Source organism: Pseudorasbora parva, chromosome 11, assembly GCF_024679245.1.
Source record: "Pseudorasbora parva isolate DD20220531a chromosome 11, ASM2467924v1, whole genome shotgun sequence".
Taxonomy (NCBI): Eukaryota; Metazoa; Chordata; class Actinopteri; order Cypriniformes; family Gobionidae; genus Pseudorasbora; species Pseudorasbora parva.
In genome coordinates, this window is record NC_090182.1 from 25,246,005 (window position 1) to 25,266,505 (window position 20,501).

The 20,501-nt window shown below is 37.8% G+C and overlaps 1 protein-coding gene across 8 annotated transcripts in view; it reads left to right on the top strand.

Annotated features, from left to right (window-relative positions):
- gria1a (glutamate receptor, ionotropic, AMPA 1a) overlaps positions 1 to 20,501 on the top strand; it is a 92,352-nt gene that overhangs the window by 47,900 nt on the left and 23,951 nt on the right. For all 8 annotated transcript variants that reach the window (XR_010908369.1, XR_010908371.1, XR_010908370.1 and 5 more), the window contains exons 8-11: positions 773 to 877; positions 2,700 to 2,810; positions 5,564 to 5,770; positions 6,429 to 6,862. Coding sequence is in view for 5 of the 8 variants with exons in the window: in XM_067457512.1 (XP_067313613.1) it covers positions 773 to 877; positions 2,700 to 2,810; positions 5,564 to 5,770; positions 6,429 to 6,862 (857 nt within the window). In the remaining 3 variants the exon portion in view is untranslated. The remainder of the gene's footprint in view (positions 1 to 772; positions 878 to 2,699; positions 2,811 to 5,563; positions 5,771 to 6,428; positions 6,863 to 20,501) is intronic.

The following is a 20,501-nucleotide window of genomic DNA, read 5'->3' on the forward strand; positions in this document are numbered from 1 at the left end:
GCTGGTCTTAACACCACATGACAAGTTATATTTACAAAGAGGAGAACAACACCTGGCTTTGTTGTGTTACCCTTAGGCAGATGTTTGTATCTTCACTTTAGGCAGTGTCTGAACACTTAAATGCAGAGCATAGAATTTGGCAGGCAAGGTTAAGCAGAATTTGTTAGCCTAAACCAAATGTGACTTATTGGAAATATGTAGACATGCCTCTGTTTGAGAAGCCGTAAACACACTGGTATTTTCTTCCAGCCATATCATCCGATTCTCCATTTCACTTAACTTAATTATAAGTGTGAGGAGGTTCAAACAATATAGTAAACTCAGTGTGTAGCGTTCTTCTTGCAGAGGTAGACTCTGTCTCACAGTTGCCCACAGCTGTGTCTGATGAGAATCTGATGTGTGCTGGACTGAGGCAATTTGGTCCATCTGCTGGGAGGCCGTGGAGATTGATGTTCAACTCGGTCAATTAACTCCATCATTCGGCCTGGGAGTCATTCTGTACTGTACACACAGAAGAGGCGCTGCGAGAGATGTACACCCTTCTGGGGAGGAGTACTTCTGGGGAGGGGGAGGGGGAGAGAGAGAGAGAGAGAGAGAGAGAGAGAGAGAGAGAGAGAGAGAGAGAGAGAGAGAGAGAGAGAGAGAGAGAGAGAGAGAGAGAGAGAGAGAGAAAGAGAAAGAGAAAGAGAAAGAAAGAAAGAAAGAAAGAAAGAAAGAAAGAAAGAAAGAAAGAAAGAAAGAAAGACTCATCTTCTCTGTGTTTTTTACTCAGGTTCGGATTGACGGCTTAACGGGACACATTCAGTTTAACGAGAAAGGACGAAGGACAAACTACACTGTCAGCGTGATGGAGCTCAGGCCGACGGGACCAAAGAAAGTAAGTACTTAAATATCAGGAAAAGGATTAGGAAGCTTCTTGATGTGACAGACTGTTTCACACTTTTCAGATGGATTTTTTTTCACTTATAATTTAAATGAAACATTCACAGACTTTATAAGCTCCATGGTTATTGTTTCAGCAAACTACTTTTTCCTACTAAGTGGCAAGTAAGGGATAATGTACACCCAGCTGGTTGTTATCGCAGAATAAACCCCGACAGAGTGATCAAGACCCCGTCGCAAAGCGGAGGAGTCTTGCATCACTCTGAAGGGGTTTATTCTGCGATAACAACCAGCTGGGTGTACATTATCCCGCTTATTACACAAGTAAATTAGACAAAAAATACTGTCTTGAGTTTAAATATTTTATTAACTCTTACCCAAAGCTTCCGCGAAGAAACACTGTTCCAAAGTGCTTTAAGCCTTTATCTATTGCTGGAAAAAAAATAAAACAATAATATATATATATATATATATATATATATATATATATATATATATATATATATATATATATATATATATATATAAAAAAAAAAATATATATATATATATATATATATATATATATATATATATATATATATATAAAATTTTTACTATACATGTTGAAATTAACAGCTTAAAAGGGATAGTTCATCCATAAATGAAAATTAGCGCATGATACTCTCAAGTCATCATAGGTGTATATGACATTCTTCTTTCGGATGAATAAAACCAGAGTTATGATTAAAAAGTCCTGGCTAATCCAAGCTTTGGCAGTAGTTGTAGCTGTTTTTGAAGTCCATAAAAACTGCATCTGTCTGTCAAATAACGTGCTCCACACAGCTCTGGGGGCTTCTGAAGCGAACCGGCTGCGTTTGTGTAAGAAAACCGGTCGGCTTCCGTGGAAAAAGTGTTGAAAGTGCCTTCTCGCAATTCAAGATGTGTACGGCCTTTTGAACTGCAGAGGCACTTTCAGCACTTTTCCCATAAATTAAAAAGGAATGCAATCGGACGAAAGACCTTTATGAACCCCCCGAAGCCGTGTGGAGCACGTTATTTGAGGGACAAATGCAGTTTTTATGGACTTCAAAAACAGAGCAACATCTACTGCCATTAAAAAGCTTGGATTAGCAAGAACTTTTTAAATATAACTCCGTTTTTATTTGTCTGGAAGAAGAATGTCCTATACACCTAGGATAACTCGAGGGTGAGTAAATCATGAGTAAAACACCTTGAAGTCTGGTGTGTTATTCAACTTTGGCGGTTGTTGTCTGGGAATAACATACCGCTGGAATGCACGCTTGACCAATCAGAATCAATTATTTCTCAGAGCCGTGTAATAAGGCACATTACTGTACGGTATACGCAATTATTTTGTTTGTTTCGTTTGTCAGAAGTTGTGAATGGGACCAAAATACCGTACCGTACCCCTTTTTTCACCTTCCATTGGAGGTGGAGCTAGACTCATTAAGACTGAGAACATTGATTTTTTTGAAAGAGAATCATCACTTGCGTGTGCTACAAAGGGGAATGACATCACATGCAAGACAAAGCTTGTCTTCTTCTTGTGACTTCTTGTGCCGAGAAGCAGGAACAAGATCTGCTGTGTTTTTTTCTTCGCACAAGATTGACGTCGATCCCTACTTTACGGCATACACCATGGCTATCAAATTAGGGTATACTTTTGGTGGTGGAAACGCAAGAATCGTCCCGAATCATACTGTACCGTTCGGTGAAAATGAGCCATAAATGAGCATGTAGTATCTCCTGTGGGAGATCTCAGGAATTTTACTGATGATGCTCAAGTTCCTGTCCCTGATTTGATCTTTTCTCAGGTGGGTTACTGGAATGAGGATGAGAAATTTGTGAGCACAGCGGCCTACATGCCAGGCAGTAATGAGACTTCCGGACTTCAGAACCGCACATATATTGTGACCACTATTCTGGTATGTCTTCAAATCATTTTTGTGATTTACTGGTTCAAACTTGTGCTGGTTTGAAAACATGTTGAAAACATCAATGTTATACTACTGTTATAAAATGTTCATAGATTTTTTTAAACAAATTAACAGGGGTGCCTTTAGATAACCAGAAGCCCCTACAGGAGTACAGTAGCCCATGCAGCCCTATTCAGCAATGATGCATTAAACTGATCAAAAGTGGCAGTAACAACTTTAGGAGCTTTAACACTGGATGAATCTTTACATAGTTCCTAGAGCTAATGACGGAAGTACCCGCTTTTTGCCGTGCTTGCACCACAGGAACAGGGAACTATAGGAACGCCTTTTGTGGGAACTAAATTAGCTCCTACTTCAGAGTAGTGTCTAACCCAGCATAATAGAAAATACCAATGATGTAAGTGTATGATGATATGCCAAAAGCATGCAAAACACCAGCGCCTGACATTTAAAAAAAGCTGTGCACACTCACATATTATAGCCTATATATTTACTCTACAAACTAACTACAAACATGGAAAACGGTGATAGATGGACCTCTCAAACTTTTATGCTAAGGAGAATGTGACTGAGGGGACAAAGTGAAACATGTATTTCTGCTCAGCTAGCGACATCAACCACAAGGCAAACACTAATACTTTTTCACAAAATGTCTACTTTCTTTGTATAAAAGGTCTAATAGCATATTAGACAAGACTGTTAAACAGATTGTAAATCTAGAAAAAAAAGTTCCTACTAACAGTGTGAATGCAACCAAGAAAATGGCCCAAGGGGAACAGCTAGTTCTTGGTGAACCACCCTGGTAACTAGTTTTTATAACTAAGTTCAACTACCCAGTGCTAAAGCCCATATTTATGTTACATAAATCAAATAAATCTTTATTGAGAACCAAATCAGAATATGGTTTCTGAAGGATGTGATACTGAAAAATAATGGCTGTTAAAAATTTGCCATCTGCTTTGCCATTACAGGAATAAACTGCATTTTTAAATATATTTATATAGAAATGGTGGTCGAGAGTGACCAGGGCCCTTAGAATCTTCCTAATCTTCCCCCACATTACAGTGCCCCTTGGTCAACTGCAAATACCGGAATTTAGACACAGCCCCCCCATCTCACGATTGTTCTTCTCCATTGTTTATATCTTACAATGGCTGATGCATCACCTCCATGTTTTTATCCCTCAGTATGATGATGGTAATGCTGTTCTGTGCTGATAAAAGCGTGACGGCTCTTCTGTTCTCTGTCTATAAATGAGACATTATTGCTCTGCCAGCCACAGTGTTTTCATCTTATACTTAAAGGCGACCCGTGGATTGAATTGCCTGCAGTGGACAAAAGATTAATTTTCCTTTTCTTTATCCATTCGGCAGAGATCTTTGGGCTTAGACTGTGTTTTAGCGATTCTGTCGCAAGTGAGGCTTCAGAGGGCATTTATTAACCTTTCATATGTGGACTGCCTATCTCTTTCCCAGCCAGAGAAAGGGCAAAGTGAGTGGACTGGCCTCCTGATGGAAGGATGTTGGGGGAATAGGTGATAGAGGGGGGAAAACAGTAATGGATCAGCGTGTGGGTTAGGGGCTAAGCGCTCACAAGGGTTTAGGATGGATTGCAGGAAATAGTCTGAGCTATGCTGTTTGTCCTACAGAGACTGTTTATCAGAGAGGCTGGGAATAGTGGCATCACCACGGGTGCTCTAAAGAATCATCTATTTCTCTGAAAGACAGCATGTACTGTAGGCCATTTTAGAGGTCTGCATTAGCAGGTAATGTGGTGTTGCTGTTCAGGTCTGTTTATAAGCTGCATTGCAGCACAGTTGGGTTCAAATGTTTTGTTTTACTGAAATATTTGCAGATATGACAGTTTTCAAGCATTTTGAGGTTTGTTTCTGGAAAAGTGTTTGAAAAAAAAACAAATAATATAATATATATAAAAACAAATTATATATATAGTGCCTCTTTTTGCTTTTAGTGTCAAGGGGTTCTTTTCTATTCTTTGTTCTTTTCTATTCACCTCTATTGTCTATTTTTCTTCCCCTTGCTTTTTCATTGTGAGGTCCTTAGGAAAGTCCTGTTACTGAGTGAGCTGTCAGAAGGGCCTCAGGTGCCATTTGTGTTGTAATCTCCTCAGGATGTCCAATCTTTCTGAAATATCACAATTGAACTGCTAACTCATATTACAGACTTTCCACAAATAGAATCACCCTACACTTTCTACACAATTGATTGCCAAGTCTGTCCCTGATGCTCAAGAAAAGTCAACTGAAAATAAACCTGTCAAGTTCTAACAAACCACTATTTCTTATTTGCTTCGTCAACTATTTCTCTCCCCAGCTCTCAAAGTCTTAAAATATGGTTTACATAGTGCTTACACCGTGTCTACTGGATTAGATTAAAACTAAATTGCTGTTATAATCAATGGAGCTGTCGACATCAGAAGTTCTCGCATTTGGTGTAGTGCGCCTTCAGTTCTGTCTTTTTTATCTTATTTGCCTTGTCTGTCTTAAAATAAGTGTTTTTACAGACATAATATGTATATTTAATATTCAAATGTAATTGTATAAAATATATAATGTAAAATATTCAAACATTCATTTGTAAATCATAGGATTTTTGTAGGATATAGTTATTCTATATTCTTGAATCCCCAATGGTTAAAGAAATATCAGGTCAATTTCACAAAAATAATGTTATTTTTTGTTGTTCACTATATATGTCGCTCTACCTGTGTGTCCTGACTAGGAATCGCCATATGTCATGCTGAAGAAGAACCATGAGCAGTTTACAGGAAATGATAAATATGAAGGTTACTGTGTTGAACTGGCAGCAGAGATAGCCAAACATGTGGGGTACCATTACATACTCAAGATAGTGGCTGATGGGAAATATGGAGCCAGAGATGCTGAGACCATGATGTGGAACGGGATGGTGGGAGAGCTTGTCTATGGTGTAAGTGCTACATCTTATTTTCTTGCTACATAAATCCAGACCTGAATATCAGAGTGTTAAGGACAAATGCCAAAGAACACAATAGCGTTTTTACCAGTTTTTCTGAGAAACCCAGACCTCGTTAGAAAAGTTTGAGTAATTACTAGTAATTTAGTAATTTAGTAAAAGACCTGATATTTTCACCTCAAGTATGATAACACAGAATGAGAGAAAAAATCCTCTTGGAAAGGCATTTACTGTAGATGTTTCACGGGTTGTTGCAGGAAGGCAGACAAAAACGAAGATTATAGTTCTAACACGAATTTAATATCTGAAATCCAGGCAGGAGCAACACACACTTAATGTAAACATTGGACAAGGAGTGCAGAAGAAGGAACAATTTAAGTAGTGAACACAATCTAGGTTGATCAATTACACACAGCTGAAACATATGAACTAATAATAACATGGTAGGAGTCAGAACAAAAAAAAACATGTGAAAAATGAAAACAAACTGAAAGTCCCTGAACAAAACTAAACAGAATAGTAACAAGATGGAGGAGAGGTAAGAGCAGGTCCGCTCTTCATTTACTTTGCCCCAGATTGACTTCTTCAACTTTGTTGTGTAATAACATATTTAACAATATATACTTCATTAACATCATATATTCCTCTGCAGAAAGCTGACGTAGCTGTGGCCCCGCTGACCATAACCCTTGTCAGGGAGGAAGTCATTGATTTCTCCAAGCCTTTCATGAGCCTCGGCATCTCCATCATGATCAAAAAGCCCACCAAGTCCAAGCCTGGTGTGTTCTCTTTCCTGGACCCTCTGGCCTATGAGATCTGGATGTGTATTGTGTTTGCCTACATCGGCGTGAGCGTGGTGCTTTTCCTAGTCAGTCGCTTCAGTCCCTACGAGTGGCACGCAGAGGACTGTGAGGAAGGAACCGAGCAGAACCCTAACCAGCACTCCTCGTCATCTGCCCAACCGGGTCAGGGCCAACAGAACCAGAACCAGCAGAGTCAGGAGCAGACCAACGAGTTTGGCATCTTCAACAGCCTCTGGTTCTCATTGGGAGCTTTCATGCAGCAGGGCTGTGATATCTCCCCCAGGTGAGATGGCAATATGCGTTTTAGTTCTGACTGGGTTTGCTTTAGGATTTTATATTGGACATAATGAAAGGTACATTTCATGTAAAATATTTTTTATTCAATTGGTCACTGTTTGACAATTGCAACACTTTATAATAACTTTCAGTTATAAGTCACTTATATGTTATTAGGAAATTATGAATCTTTAGCAAGTCTTGAAAGTCTTTAATCGCTGCAGCTGATGTGATCTTCAGTAGAAGGTGGAACTGGTTCACTTTATCACAGGTCAAATATTCCAGATGTTAAACCCACTGGAATATACCCTGACTGTAAGCCATTTATAAATATTATCCTCCTGAAAACAAATACATTACTCTTCTTACATGCTTCCTGCATGTTCGTGCTTTTGAACACAGACCAGCTTATACGGATCATTTACTAATGGTCTGTTCATAATTTGTTCAAGATTAGCATCTTAACAGCAAGTTTATTGAGATGATCCAAAAACGTTTGACATAAATACTTAATTGATTTATAAGTAATAAATAGTTTATTAACTAATAACTTATCAGCCATTTACTACTGTTTTTTTTAAGAAAACAGCAAATTTGTATATCGTTAACATACTTAGTAAGTTATATTTATATAGTCATGTATAGTATATTTATAGTATATTTATATAGTTAACAAAACATTTATAAAATGTAAGAATATTACTTATTATTTATGACTGTGTAGTCATTTGTAAATGATTAGTTCATCCTTAACTAATAACTTAGTGTTACTCATAAAGTACTCATTTAGAAAAATATTTTATGAAGTGGCAGAAGCAGAAAGAGCAGACCTTCTGGAATCTGTGGGAAGAAAACTGATAAAATATAATAGGCTATACGTCCGTTCCAGTTCATTAAATGACAATCTAGATCAATAGAGAGCTTCTATTGTAGTCAATAGAGCTGTATTCATTGCATGTGCTTGGCAACTTTGTTATATATCAACGATTTACACTGTCATGACATGTCTATGGGGTGTAAATCAAGTATATATGCTGAGTTTGATAAAGGCTAGCATTCCAAGCAGGTGATAGCTGCGAAGTACACGTAAACAAAAACAAAAAAAAGACTACGATTTAAGACTATACAGACATTTCTACAGTGATCATTTGATTACACAATTGAAAACAATTTAATACAAACCTTAATTGAACTCCTTTGGAAGTTTTCTCTCAGAACAGAACACAAAATGACTGTTGACAAATCTATGAAGTTTTAACAGGTTCGGCAATTATTTAACTTTGTGTTACACAGACCCAGCGGGTTAATGTGTGAGGTGGTTCATCATTTGTATTGTCATTCAAATTTACAGCAGCTGAGTCACTCAAAAACTTTCCAGAACCTGAGGAAAAACAGTAAAATAGATCAATAAAATTGTATTCTAGATATTTGTTAATTGGCTTATAATTGATTTGGTTCATGCACTGTTAACACCTGTTGTGTCGTATTTGGTTGTATTTTCTTTTCTTTTGCTTAATTTTGTTTATAATCCTTGTAGTATAAGGGCATATTATGGCTTCTACAAGTACCAAGTGACAGATGAATTCTGGCAAAATACCATAACGTTGCACACACACACACACACACAGACATGTTTGTTTTTGTGACATATGGGGACATTCCATAGGCGTAATGGTTGTTGTATACTGTGCAAACCGTATTTTCTATCCCCTTACACTGCCCCTGCCCCTGCCCCTAAACCTATCCATCACAGGAAACATTCTGCATTTTAACTTTCTCAAAAAAACCTCATCCTGTATGATTTATAAGCATTTTTAAAAGTGGGGACATGGCCAATGTCCTCATATTTAACCCTCTCCTTGTAATACCTATGCTAAATCCATATCATACACATTTGTGTCCTCATATGTCACAAAAGCATGCCCACACACACACACACACACACACACACACACACAGCCTTTGACATCAGCAGAAAATGAAAGGGAAAGCAATTTCCTTTTATTATTTGATAAGCTGTTTATTTTGCTCTGCTACATTACTATATGGTTAGTTGCATTTCATTATAATGATTTCTTCATCATGTCTCATTTTATGTTTCGATTTCAGTTTCAAATGACTCAACGGTTCACAGCAATCGTATTTATAGGTTCCCTTGCTGAATATTTTTTAAATGTTTGGAGTCTAGTGATTTCTCAGTGGCGCTGCTGCTGTGTAGCTCTTAGATTACTGATTTGTGTTTGCAGATTAGTAATTTCTCATTTGCACAGCTGGGTTGTTGTATATGGCAGTATTTCTGAAGATCAGTTGCACATCCACTTGGACTGGACACAGCAAGCCTAATGCCACAGTGTCTAATGAGAGGAAGACAGCAGCTCTTTGAAAGGCAGATTAAAGTGCTGTGAGTGCTACGTTGGAGCCTTCCACTCTGTGCTGCTGGTGCGCAGGGCCAGAAATTAAGTGCCTCTCTCTACACAGTTGCTGGACTCTCAAAGGTCACCAATTAAAAACCTAATTAATAGGGGGTGAAGCTGGCAACATGAGGTCAATGGCTGTGGGTTTTAAGGGCATAGGGAGGGGAAAGTGCAGCATGTCTCAGAGAGAGAAATGTCAACGGCTGAGTTCAGGCTCCAGACAGCATTTGCACCTGTGGGCAACACATTGAAGTCTCGCTGATGCTTAAAGCTATACATTCCAGATGGATATCCTAGATTCCTGGCTCTGAGATATAATTAAACGTCTGTCTGATCTGTGAGTCTCTTTTAAAAAGTTGAAGAGGGTTTAAAATGTGTGGCTGTGTTCTGTTCCAACATATAGTGATTTAAATTGCATTCAAGATATATAGCCTGTTTGATCCATTCATGTATGTACTCTATGTATCATAGACTGTTCTAAACTTGCCTCTTAAGATATCTAATTTTGGTCAAAATCGGAGGCAGGATCACCCATATCACATCCTCCTGTCATTGTTATTGTAACAATTTCAGTTGGTGGCCAATGTGGAAGAAATAATGATTTGTTAATTAACACATTTCATTCAGTATTGAAAATTATCAATAGAAATAGTTCAGTGTTGTAGAAGGCTAATTGAAAGACTTCAAATATATCGCCACATTAGTCTAGCAAAATTTAACGCCAAACTGTGTTGGGATCAATTATATGCGCTTTTATGTGAGGAGCTGTTTGTATGACATGAAATTGGGGCCTAGGTTGGACATTTTGGTCACTTTGGAACTTGGGTTTTAATTACAATTCTTCCTTAAAAAGCATTTGTCTGTGTACCATAGAGAGCAAGGGAACTCATTGTGATTTGGAAGGGAGGTCTTTTTTTTTTTTTTGTAGGTTTTTGTTTTGTTTTGTTTTTTGTAATTTCAGTTTTGCCTGTGGATGTCATTTCATCAACATAGCAATAATTGTACCTTTCCTTTTTTGGAGCTGACAATTACTATTATAAGCATAATTACAAATAGGTATGTTGGCAGGGAGTTATTAAAAAAAGAGATGTGAAGAGTAAATCATGAGTTTAGTTTTATAGGTAACATCTCACACACATTTTAACATGGGTTTTATGTTCAGCAGCATCTGTATGGCAGTACGCACTTTACGTACCATAAGTACTTGCTTTTTGGTGTTAATATTATTATTATTATTATTATTATTAAGTTGATTTGTATACGAGATAGAGAGAGAAAAAATGAGAGCAATTATGTTGATTCTTTTTTTGAATTCTCAAAGGCAGATTTTCCCCAAAAATTTTATAACTGACTGCCCTGCACAAGCTAGTTTGTTTGGGTGTCACTGTCCACACACGCACACACACATATGGTACTCAAAATCTGCTAAGGGGTAATAATTAAACAGTAGTTTTAAACTATATTTAAATAGTTTTTACTATGGGATAGTTCACCAAAAATGTACTCCCTCCTTAAGTTGTTCCAAACCTGCATGAGTTTCTTTGTTCTGCTGAACACAAAAGAAGATATTTTGAAGAAAGTTTGTAACAAAGCAGAGAGAGCAACTATTCACTACTATGGTATTTTTCCCCTTCTATGGTAGTCAGTGGTTTCTCTCTCTGCTTAGTTACAAACATTCTTCTTTTTTTTTTCTTTGTGTTCAGCAGAACAAAGAAACTCATACAGGTTTGGAACAACTTGAAGGTGAGTAAATGATGACAGAAATGTCATTTTTTGGGTGAACTATCCCTTTAATAGGATCTCCATTTTCATAAGTTCAAATAAGTCTTTTGTTTTAAGAGACAGTAAAATCAACTTCATGCATCCAAACCACTGCTTTCCACTTTCTAAACGTATCAGTCTCTGAGTAACATATCACGTCTTTAAGCTACAAAATAAACATTCTGTAAAATTAGTATAATGAACTAAGCTAAAACCATCTCCAGAAACATAGTTCTCCCCTTACACACTTTATCAAGATATTAGAACTTTAGAAGATATTAGTCTCTTCACTGAATACTTGCCAGCTAATAAATAAATAATTTTACCCTACAGTCCATCTATTTTCAAATCCACATCATTTGAATATCACAACATCGATGTCTGTCAAAAAATATGTCCACAACATAGCATTTACAAGAAGCAGAGGTTCTGTGGAAAACCCACACTACCAGAATTTTTGACCACGATTTCCTAGTAGAGGGTGAAAATGGTACTCTGAGTGACTTCAACATTCTGTCTGTCAGAGACTTATAACATGCATAATGCATAACAGGTGAGAATTCATTTGTTCTTCACTCACTGAAATGGAATCGTAATGATCAGGGAACTGCGTGCTTCACACCGCTTACTAAAGAGAATAAACACCAATCCAACTGAAAAACGTTGCCAGGTTAGTGAACATCATTAAATGTATTGGTTTTGATGGATGTTTTTTTATACACAAACTACACATTTTGATTATGTCAGCAAGGAATTAACAGATCTAAATGAGGCACTTTAGATTTTAATTACAACGAACTCAGGAACTAGAAACAGAACTACCAAATGTAACGCAACAAGAACTAACAATACACAGAACAAACCAAACAACGAAATGAATAACAGGTGTGCAAATTAATCAAACAATGAAATCTAGGACTCAAAACTAAAACGCCTGACTAACCAACCCAAAACAGAAACAAACTCAGATTATCCCTTACAGATTCTGATTCTGACATTGCTGATTTTAATATGTTCAATCATTTTCTATTCTTGGCTTATCTTTTTTTTTTTTTTCATACTTTTGGCAATAGATGAACTGTTAAATGAGTGATCTTGAGATGAGTCCCTGTAGTCCAATTTGATTCTCATATGCTGATGTAATATATATTATATACTGAATTAAAATCAAATATTATTATTGAAAACAGGGTTGCCTAATAGTTGTTGATACATTATTTTCAGGATCTTTGATAAATGAAAAGATTAATTTAAGTATGAAAAAGGATTAAAAGTATGAAAGCTCTAAGATTCCAGCCAAAGGGAAAACTAATCGGCATTATTCAATTCAACTATTTACACTCTTGTCCCACAATGCAGTGCAATATTATTATTTATGTTTTTTTATTTACTTATATTTTTGACAGGTAGTTTGCTGAGTTGGTATGGAAAATGACCTTAACCTACACTGATTCAAAGTGATGTTGTGTACAATCCTGCAGTGTACAGTCTGTCATCCAGCATGTCAGAACTTACACACAATGTATGTCTCTGTGAGCTCCTATGAACTGATCGTACTGTCTTTGCAGTGCTGCTGAAATGTCAGCGGTGTGAGAGAGAGCAGCATTCACTTTTCTGTGGATTTCTCCTGTGATGGGGCACAGAGCGGCATCAGAGGATCTTAATTAGACTATGTCATTTCTCCATGTCCTTTTTTTCGGCTGAGACTCAGACTCTGCAGAGTGGAATCGACAATGTTGTAGTGATTATACCTTCTCTCTCCATGTCACTGATGTTATATAAACGAGAGGACGGGTTATGGATGGCATGCTCCATTGCGGTTGAACATGTTTCACCGTCTAGAACACGTCACCTTAGACACTGCTGTATGAGCAGACATGCATGACTGGATTTTCCCGGTTCTGTTTGTGTGATGACATTTAATTAGTGGCGAAAGGAGAAAGTGGACGATAGAGCGAGTGCGGCAGCAGCATTAACGACTTCCATTATGCTTCTTTAATCATGGGTAGTCGGAGCCCCTTTCCTCTGTGATCATCTGCATCTGAATTTACACACTTACTCCTCCCGTCTAATGAGCGCTGATAGATTGAATAGTGAGTGGTCTGGCCGCTCGATGGTTACAGTCAGACTATGGTTTGCCCCTTCGTGTGCTATTTATTCTTTGGGAGAAAAAAAATCCTTGTTCAAATGTCAGAGCCGTCACTCAAACCTCCCCATCGGCCTAATTTATGCAAGCCACTCAAGATAATGTTTATCTCCTAACACAGGTGGGCCCGCAGTCTCTTATCGCTCACCGTCTCATATCGCTACTCTTCTCCTCTATAAATGAAATTATATGTATTGTAAGATTTGTATGATTTGTTATGTTTTTAAAAGAAGTATATTATGTTCAGTAAGGCTGCTTTATTTGATCAGAAATAGGAAAAACAGTCATATTGTGAAATATTATTACAGTTAAATGGAACTACTTTATATTAATTTATTCCTGCAATGGCAAAGCTGAATTTTCAGCAGCTATTAATCCAATCTTCAGTCACATGATCCTTAAAAGAATAGTTTATCCAAAAGTGAAAATTACCCCATGATTTACTTACCCTCAAGCCATCCAAGGTGTATATTACTTTCTTCTTTCAGACTAATACAACCGGAGCTATATTTTAAAAAATGTCCTCGTTCTTCCAAACTTTATTATGGCACTGAATGGGGTTGAGATTGTGAAGCCCAAAAAAGTCCATCCATCCATCATAAAAGTAATCCATGCGACTCCAGGGGATTAATAAAGGCCTTCTGTAGCGATACGTTTGTGTAAAAAAAATATCCATATTTAAAATTGTATAAACTAAAATGACTAGCTACTGACAGATGGCCTACAAATGCGTAGGAAGCTATTTTAGTTTATAAAAATGTGTATTCACTTAGCCGCTTTACAGAGAAGAAGAGTAACCTTTGACCGCATACATGACACATTAATAAACGCGGAAGCACAGAGGATAGAGCAAAACAAAACACTGATCACCAATTAGAAGTTTAAAACGAGAACGTTTAAAGAGAATTGTCGGAGGATTTCAATATAAGAGTGGAGGAGCTTGAGTTTGTTGCCCAGCACTATTTGTTTGAACCCGTGAGAGGCATCAAACTTATGCTACTCCTATAGCCTAGAAATCTAGATGCACCCTAGCGGCAGCAAATCTAATCTGCCAGCGAGTGTCGTCTAGCAAATCTCAATACCCTTCTGAGCTGTAAACGCCGAACTCTTGTCGGGCCAATCACATCGTGTATAGAGTCGGTGGGCGGGGCCATAATGACGACGGCCGAGTCGCTTTTGCGTGCTTCTAGTAAAGACAGAAACTGGCGAACGGCGGCGGTCTTTCGAATCAGCTTTGACCGCGACTCTGGAAGACTTGGAGTTAAGCTTTTCTCTGAGAAAAGAACAAAGAACGGCAATAAAGTCATTCTTAAGAAGGGAAGATGTGTTCGGAGTTTTGCTGACCGGATATGGCGAATGTTTAATCTGTCAACAAGCTCCGTTTCACCTTCGTTGCTCTGGTTGGTTGTAGCGCTATCCTATCGCATTCAGAGGGACATTGAAGGACAACCGTTTATCCCGCCCCTCGGATTGAGCCCTGTCAATGGTGAGTTTCCAGACCAAACATCTCATGTGATTCTGCATTGTCAGGCTACTACTCCTACATCCTACATCCTACATACATCGCGTCAGGAGTTACTCTTTTGGCGTACGTCGACTTGCCTAGGCACGCTGACGGAAGCCATTTATTTTAGTTTGTAAAGGTTTAAATGTAAATGTTTTTCTTACAAAAACCCATCACTTTGCTTCAGAATGTCTTTATTAATCCCCTGAAGTCGTATGGAATATTTTTATGATGGATGGGTGCACTTTTTTAGCCTTCAAAATCTATTGAGATGCTATTCATTACTCCTCTGGTTTACTCCTCTGACGTCTGCTGTGCCTCCTTCACTCCTGATCCTTTAGTCTTTATTTCGTGTTGTTTCTTGTGTTCTAGAATCACGCAGTGGGTGGGTTCAGGTGGTCTGTACTCAGCAGAACCTAAAGTTGAGTGGTTGATGGACCCTCTTACACTGATGATGGCTCTCACAGGACGAGGATCCCATATCTCCCAGTGCTCTGCCCACAGTAGCATATCAAAAGTCATCTAGTGTCATTACACCAACACACACACAGCTACACTTTAGTGGCCCACATCACACCTGCTACAGTGGTTAACTTTTTAGAGGATAAAATATTGCTCTTTTCATGATTTTCAGTTTTTGTGTATTTTTGCAGCAGGCGGCATTGGTTTAAGTGAGAAAATTGCACGCTATAATGAAGTCTGTCCCCCTCGGCCCAGAGGGGGGCACAGAGATACCCATGGTGTCTGTGACCAAGCCTTCCTGATCCCCAGCACATGACGCGGGTCCTGGATTTATATGTTTTTTTGCGGCATTCACGTTGTAAACCAGTGTTTTTTTGAGAGTATTTTTATTTTTTTTTATGTGCAATGATGCAAAGGCTATGGAGTAGAAGATAAGATATTTGTCAATGATACTCAGCATCTGTTGCGCACCAAAATCCCCAGCCTGTCATGGTTATGTTCTTTTCTGTTTAGGTTCTTGTTTGTTCCAGTGATTAATTATCATCAGCTGTATCTTATTTAGTTTCTGATTGTCCCCTGCCTGCATACATACTCCCTCTTCAGTTTGCTATGTGTCTGTTTTTTTGTGTGTGTGGTCAACGTGGTTGTTATTCTCCTGAGTTTGACATTTTATTAAAGACACATTTTTGAAGACACAAGACATTAAATTACACAGCCATTCATTACACTACCTGAATTTTTTCTCTGAATTTCGAGATAGCAATAGCAAGTTATAAAGTGAGAACTGCAAGATATAAAGTCTAATTCTGAGGGTGGAAAAATACTTTTCTCTCAGATTTATGACTTTATAACTCACAATTGTGACTTTATATCAAACGAGAAACAAAACACTGACACTGTTTTTCATGTTAAAACATTAAAGCTGCTTGATTTTAAGCTATCTATTGTATAAAGTGATATATAAATAACTTGGCGTGACTACTGGAATGCCGTAGCTTGTGCAAACATATCCACGTTGCTATGAACAGATGCTTTTCTTTTGCTTTATTAAAATGCTTGCTGTTTTCTCAATTTTGTTGAAAGAACAAAAAGAACTGTGCCTTAAGTATGTAAGGGCCTTAACACCTCACTGTGCCTCCACTGACCACCTTCACAACTGTCTCCCATATTTACAGTGACCACAGAACTACCAGTATGCAAACATTTGAAAGTGACTCCCATCAGCACAGAACTGCAATCTAGAGTGGCATAAAAGTTGCATGAATTTTGATATGAATGTTCAGACTGAGGTCACATTGCAAAATATTGAACACATTTGGAAGTGGCCCAAATCAGAATTGAAAAGATCCGATTCCTAGTGGTTTGTCCTGTTCACACGGTTATGAAAATAAACATCGGAGTGAAAAAAAAGAGCACAAAGAAACTGGATTTGGGCTACTTTTGCCTGCCGTCAGATTGTAGCCATGCTTGGCAATTCAGATTGATGTTTTAAATTCAGCTTGTCATTTTAGTTTAAACGCTTAAGTTTAAGTTTCCTTGATGTTTCCTTTACAACTATTCTTTGTTTGCCAACATGCGTGTCATTCTTTATGTTTTAGTTACACCTATTACATCATAGTCAAATACCCTTACAGACCAAATTAAAAGATACTATCAAACGTTTTTTAGGAGAAGATAAAAGTTTTATGAGGTCTGTTTTTTAATGCATTGTTTAACAGTCCTCCTGAAGATAAAAGAACAAACATTAGAGCAGGAGCAGCAACAGTTTTCTTTTTAATTATCTTCAGTGAAGCAGTCCCTAGAGCAGTCCCACTTAGACTTTGTTTTGCAGTTCTCTCTGCGTTTCCTCTGAGGAGTTACATCGCTTATTAGTTATTTAGAGAAACTGCCTGAGTCACTGTCCAGCGCTCTGCGTGTTAACTTCATGATCTGCCTCACATCAGCTCATTTATTTCCACCGAAACAACTGTCTTCCTGCTCTATTAACTTTGTTCAATTATTGAAATAACGGAAATAACATGAAGACATGGGCAAAATGTATGATTTTATGGCTTTATTAAAGATCCTCCTTTACCTAATACATTTTATATTTTCCATGTAGCATTAACAAAACGATATGTAATAGAATATTATATAAATTCTTAAAAGGACAACTCGCCCAAAAAGGAAAATTCTGCCATTATTATCTCACCCTCATGTCATCCCGAATGTTGTTTGTTTGGCATTGGCATTCTTTGTATTCTACAATAGAAAGACATACAGACCAACTTTATATTAGGTGGCATTAACTACTATATACTAACATTTAAATTAATCACTTCATACAATGCACTTATTGTGTACATACATGTTTTTACATTGTACTTATGCCAACATTTTAAAAATGACCTGCATGTAATTACATCTAATTTATGTAGTTACATTTATAATTACTGAACCTTCCCTTACCTAACCCTACCCATACCAGCACACCTGTATCCACCTCAATATCAGTAGAAGAGTTTTACAATACAATATAAACACAATAAGGACATTGTTCATATTTTTTAATGTAAGAACATAGTTAAGGCCACCTAATATAAAGTGAGACCAGACATTCAAACTGATTTTGAACAACATGAGGGTGAGTAAATTATGACTTTTTCATTTTAGGGTGAACTATCCCTTTAAAAAAGTATACTTGTTTATTTTAATACTTACTTTCATGATTACACACATACATTTTGTTGTTTGCTGTGTGTTTTTATTATACTCTTTAAAGATATAATAATGAAAATGTATTGTAAGTATAATTATTAGTATGCAAAGAGTAAAAAGTAAGAGTAAAAGAGTAAAGTAATATGCATTTAGAGTAAAAAGTAATATGCATTACTTTAAAAAAAACATTTTATATTAAAAAGGTAATCTGATAACGTACTATATGCTATTATTTTCACGCTAAACTGTGGCTGTAATGAGCTGCACAATTATCAGAGATGATACGAACAGTGTTTAATATAATAATCCCAAAAAACGGGTATACACAGGAGAATGACGCAAGGAGAAAACACACAACCACTTAACTAAAGACAGCACGGAACAATGAACAGACAGAACTCAGGGTATAAATACACAGGGGGAAATGGGGAAACTAAATGAGCAACATGAACTTAATTAGTGACTAACAGGCACACACTGGGAAACTGGGTCAACATACAAATGGCAAGGAACAGAACCGAACCAAGAAACAGCTAAATGTGTTACCCCCAGTCCCGAAACCCTGGAACAACGGGAAGGGATAGATCCGGCAAGTTAGTGGGGTAGGGAAAGATAACAGAACATATACCTATACTGTAAGGCCTATATATACACAATCTCAGTCGGGTTTCTGTCCAATTATTGCAATGCACATTTTGAGAATTTTAGGATTCTTCCAACATAGCCCGGAAAGCTCAAGCCATAGTAATTTGTGCGTGGGCGCTTACAGGTGGAGGTTGCTGAGGCAGTGAATAGGCATAGCAGCGGTTTAAGCCCCCATATGAGATATTTCATCAATTCTTCTGTGACGACTCACAGCATTTATTAAAACGCCGTCCAACAACACAAACAACTAAAACCAAATGGGCTCCATGATCCATTATAAAAAGATGTTCCTTCAATGCGCATAACGCAGTAGATTTAAACGCACAATGATTTACCTTTTCTTTAGTCGAATATTCAGAAAAGAGCATACAAAATGTGAAACATTTTGGATAAAGACCCAGTATTGTTTATTTTATTTTTATTCACTAGTGAATATGCGGATAGCAGTCAAATCCAATAGAGCATTGCCAAAACATGGCATGGACCACTTTTGCTGGGGCATTTCTTCCACTTTTAAATGCATATATCAAATGATTATAACATTATCGTTATCATTTCCCTGAACAAATGTACACAGCATAAATATCTTTCTATGGTGTATGATTTGGGGGATCGGATCACAGAAACGAAATGCCGGATTGGATTTCAGAGGTGCTGGATCCGGCTTGCTATGGCACAGATTAAGCTGGTTACCCCCAAAATTGGCTATTTATTTATTTAATGACATAATTCAGAGCTACAATAATGTTGTTCCTCTGTTGGATGGTGTTACACATTTTAGATGTACAGTTTTGTCGTCTGCTTTACTTTATCCGCAGGCGAAATTCAGTCAGATGGGTAGAGACAGTTTAGAGTTTAGAATAAAAGATATTCAATTCAATGTTAGACAGATGAAAAAAGAAAAAAATGCAGCGGACAAACAGTGGGCTTCTCCAAGCTACACAGAAGCATGCTGGCCATAGACGGGGTTCAGTCATTTGAGTGTCGAGAGAAAGCTGCTCGGTGACAAAACCAATCTCAGCCGCCTGTTTGGAGAGGAGAGAGTGCTGCCATGGCAACGCTGAAAGACATGGGTGTTTCCTCTGGAGTGGCACAGCTCACAGTGTGAGAGCGCTGCTGACTGAGTACCGCCATCCGCTTCTGTGTGTGTGGGGGGGGGGGGGGGGCTTAGCCTTCATTATAAATATGTCAAATTCAAAAAGGTTTATGTGACGGATAGGTTTCGTTATAGAAAATGTAATTAGCGCTTATGTAAATGAAACGTCCCCACTATAGAAAGCCATGTGTGTTTTAAGCTGGTCTGTGTGCCCTATTGGTGTCTGTAAAGTGATCATTTGCATAAGAAAGTATGGTTTCGTTGCTTGTAATGATTTATGAGGGGTTATTTGTGTTTTTTTAGATGCATATTGTATAATGCTGCTTCTAGATGTGTTTGTTGGTGCAGAGAGAGTCAATAGCCACAAATATCTGGGCCACCTTCAGTAGTGAGTTATCTGAACAGGGCAGAGCAAAAGATTATGGCTATAATTTATATAACACGGGAGGGCAGTTCTAGCTCAGCAATGGATTTCATAAGACACTTACACATCCATCTAAATAAGAGACTCTGAGCCAAGTGTGTTTTATAAAGATCTGTGAGATTTATGAAAGGAAAAGTGCACAACATATTAAAAAACAGCATTGAGGAGCATACATGTGCTCTGCAGTGAGCATATTTTGCAGACATTAGGCAAATCACTCTCATTTAATTGCAGTCGTTTGCTGTAAACTACATTTGCATAATCATCTCAGAGCGTAAATACTGACCTTGTGAGAAAGAGGAGCGGCAGCGTGGATTTAAGCAAGAAGAGATTCTGACATGTGCCCAGGAATGAGATCAGTGTGTCAGCTTCACACCCCTCAAACGGTGCCCGGCAAAAGATGTCAAACAACATCAGAGCACTGAGCTGCAATTCCCTCTGTCAGCGTCAGATTTCTGGTGCCCGAGCCTCCTGTGCACATTTTCCCTGTGGTATAT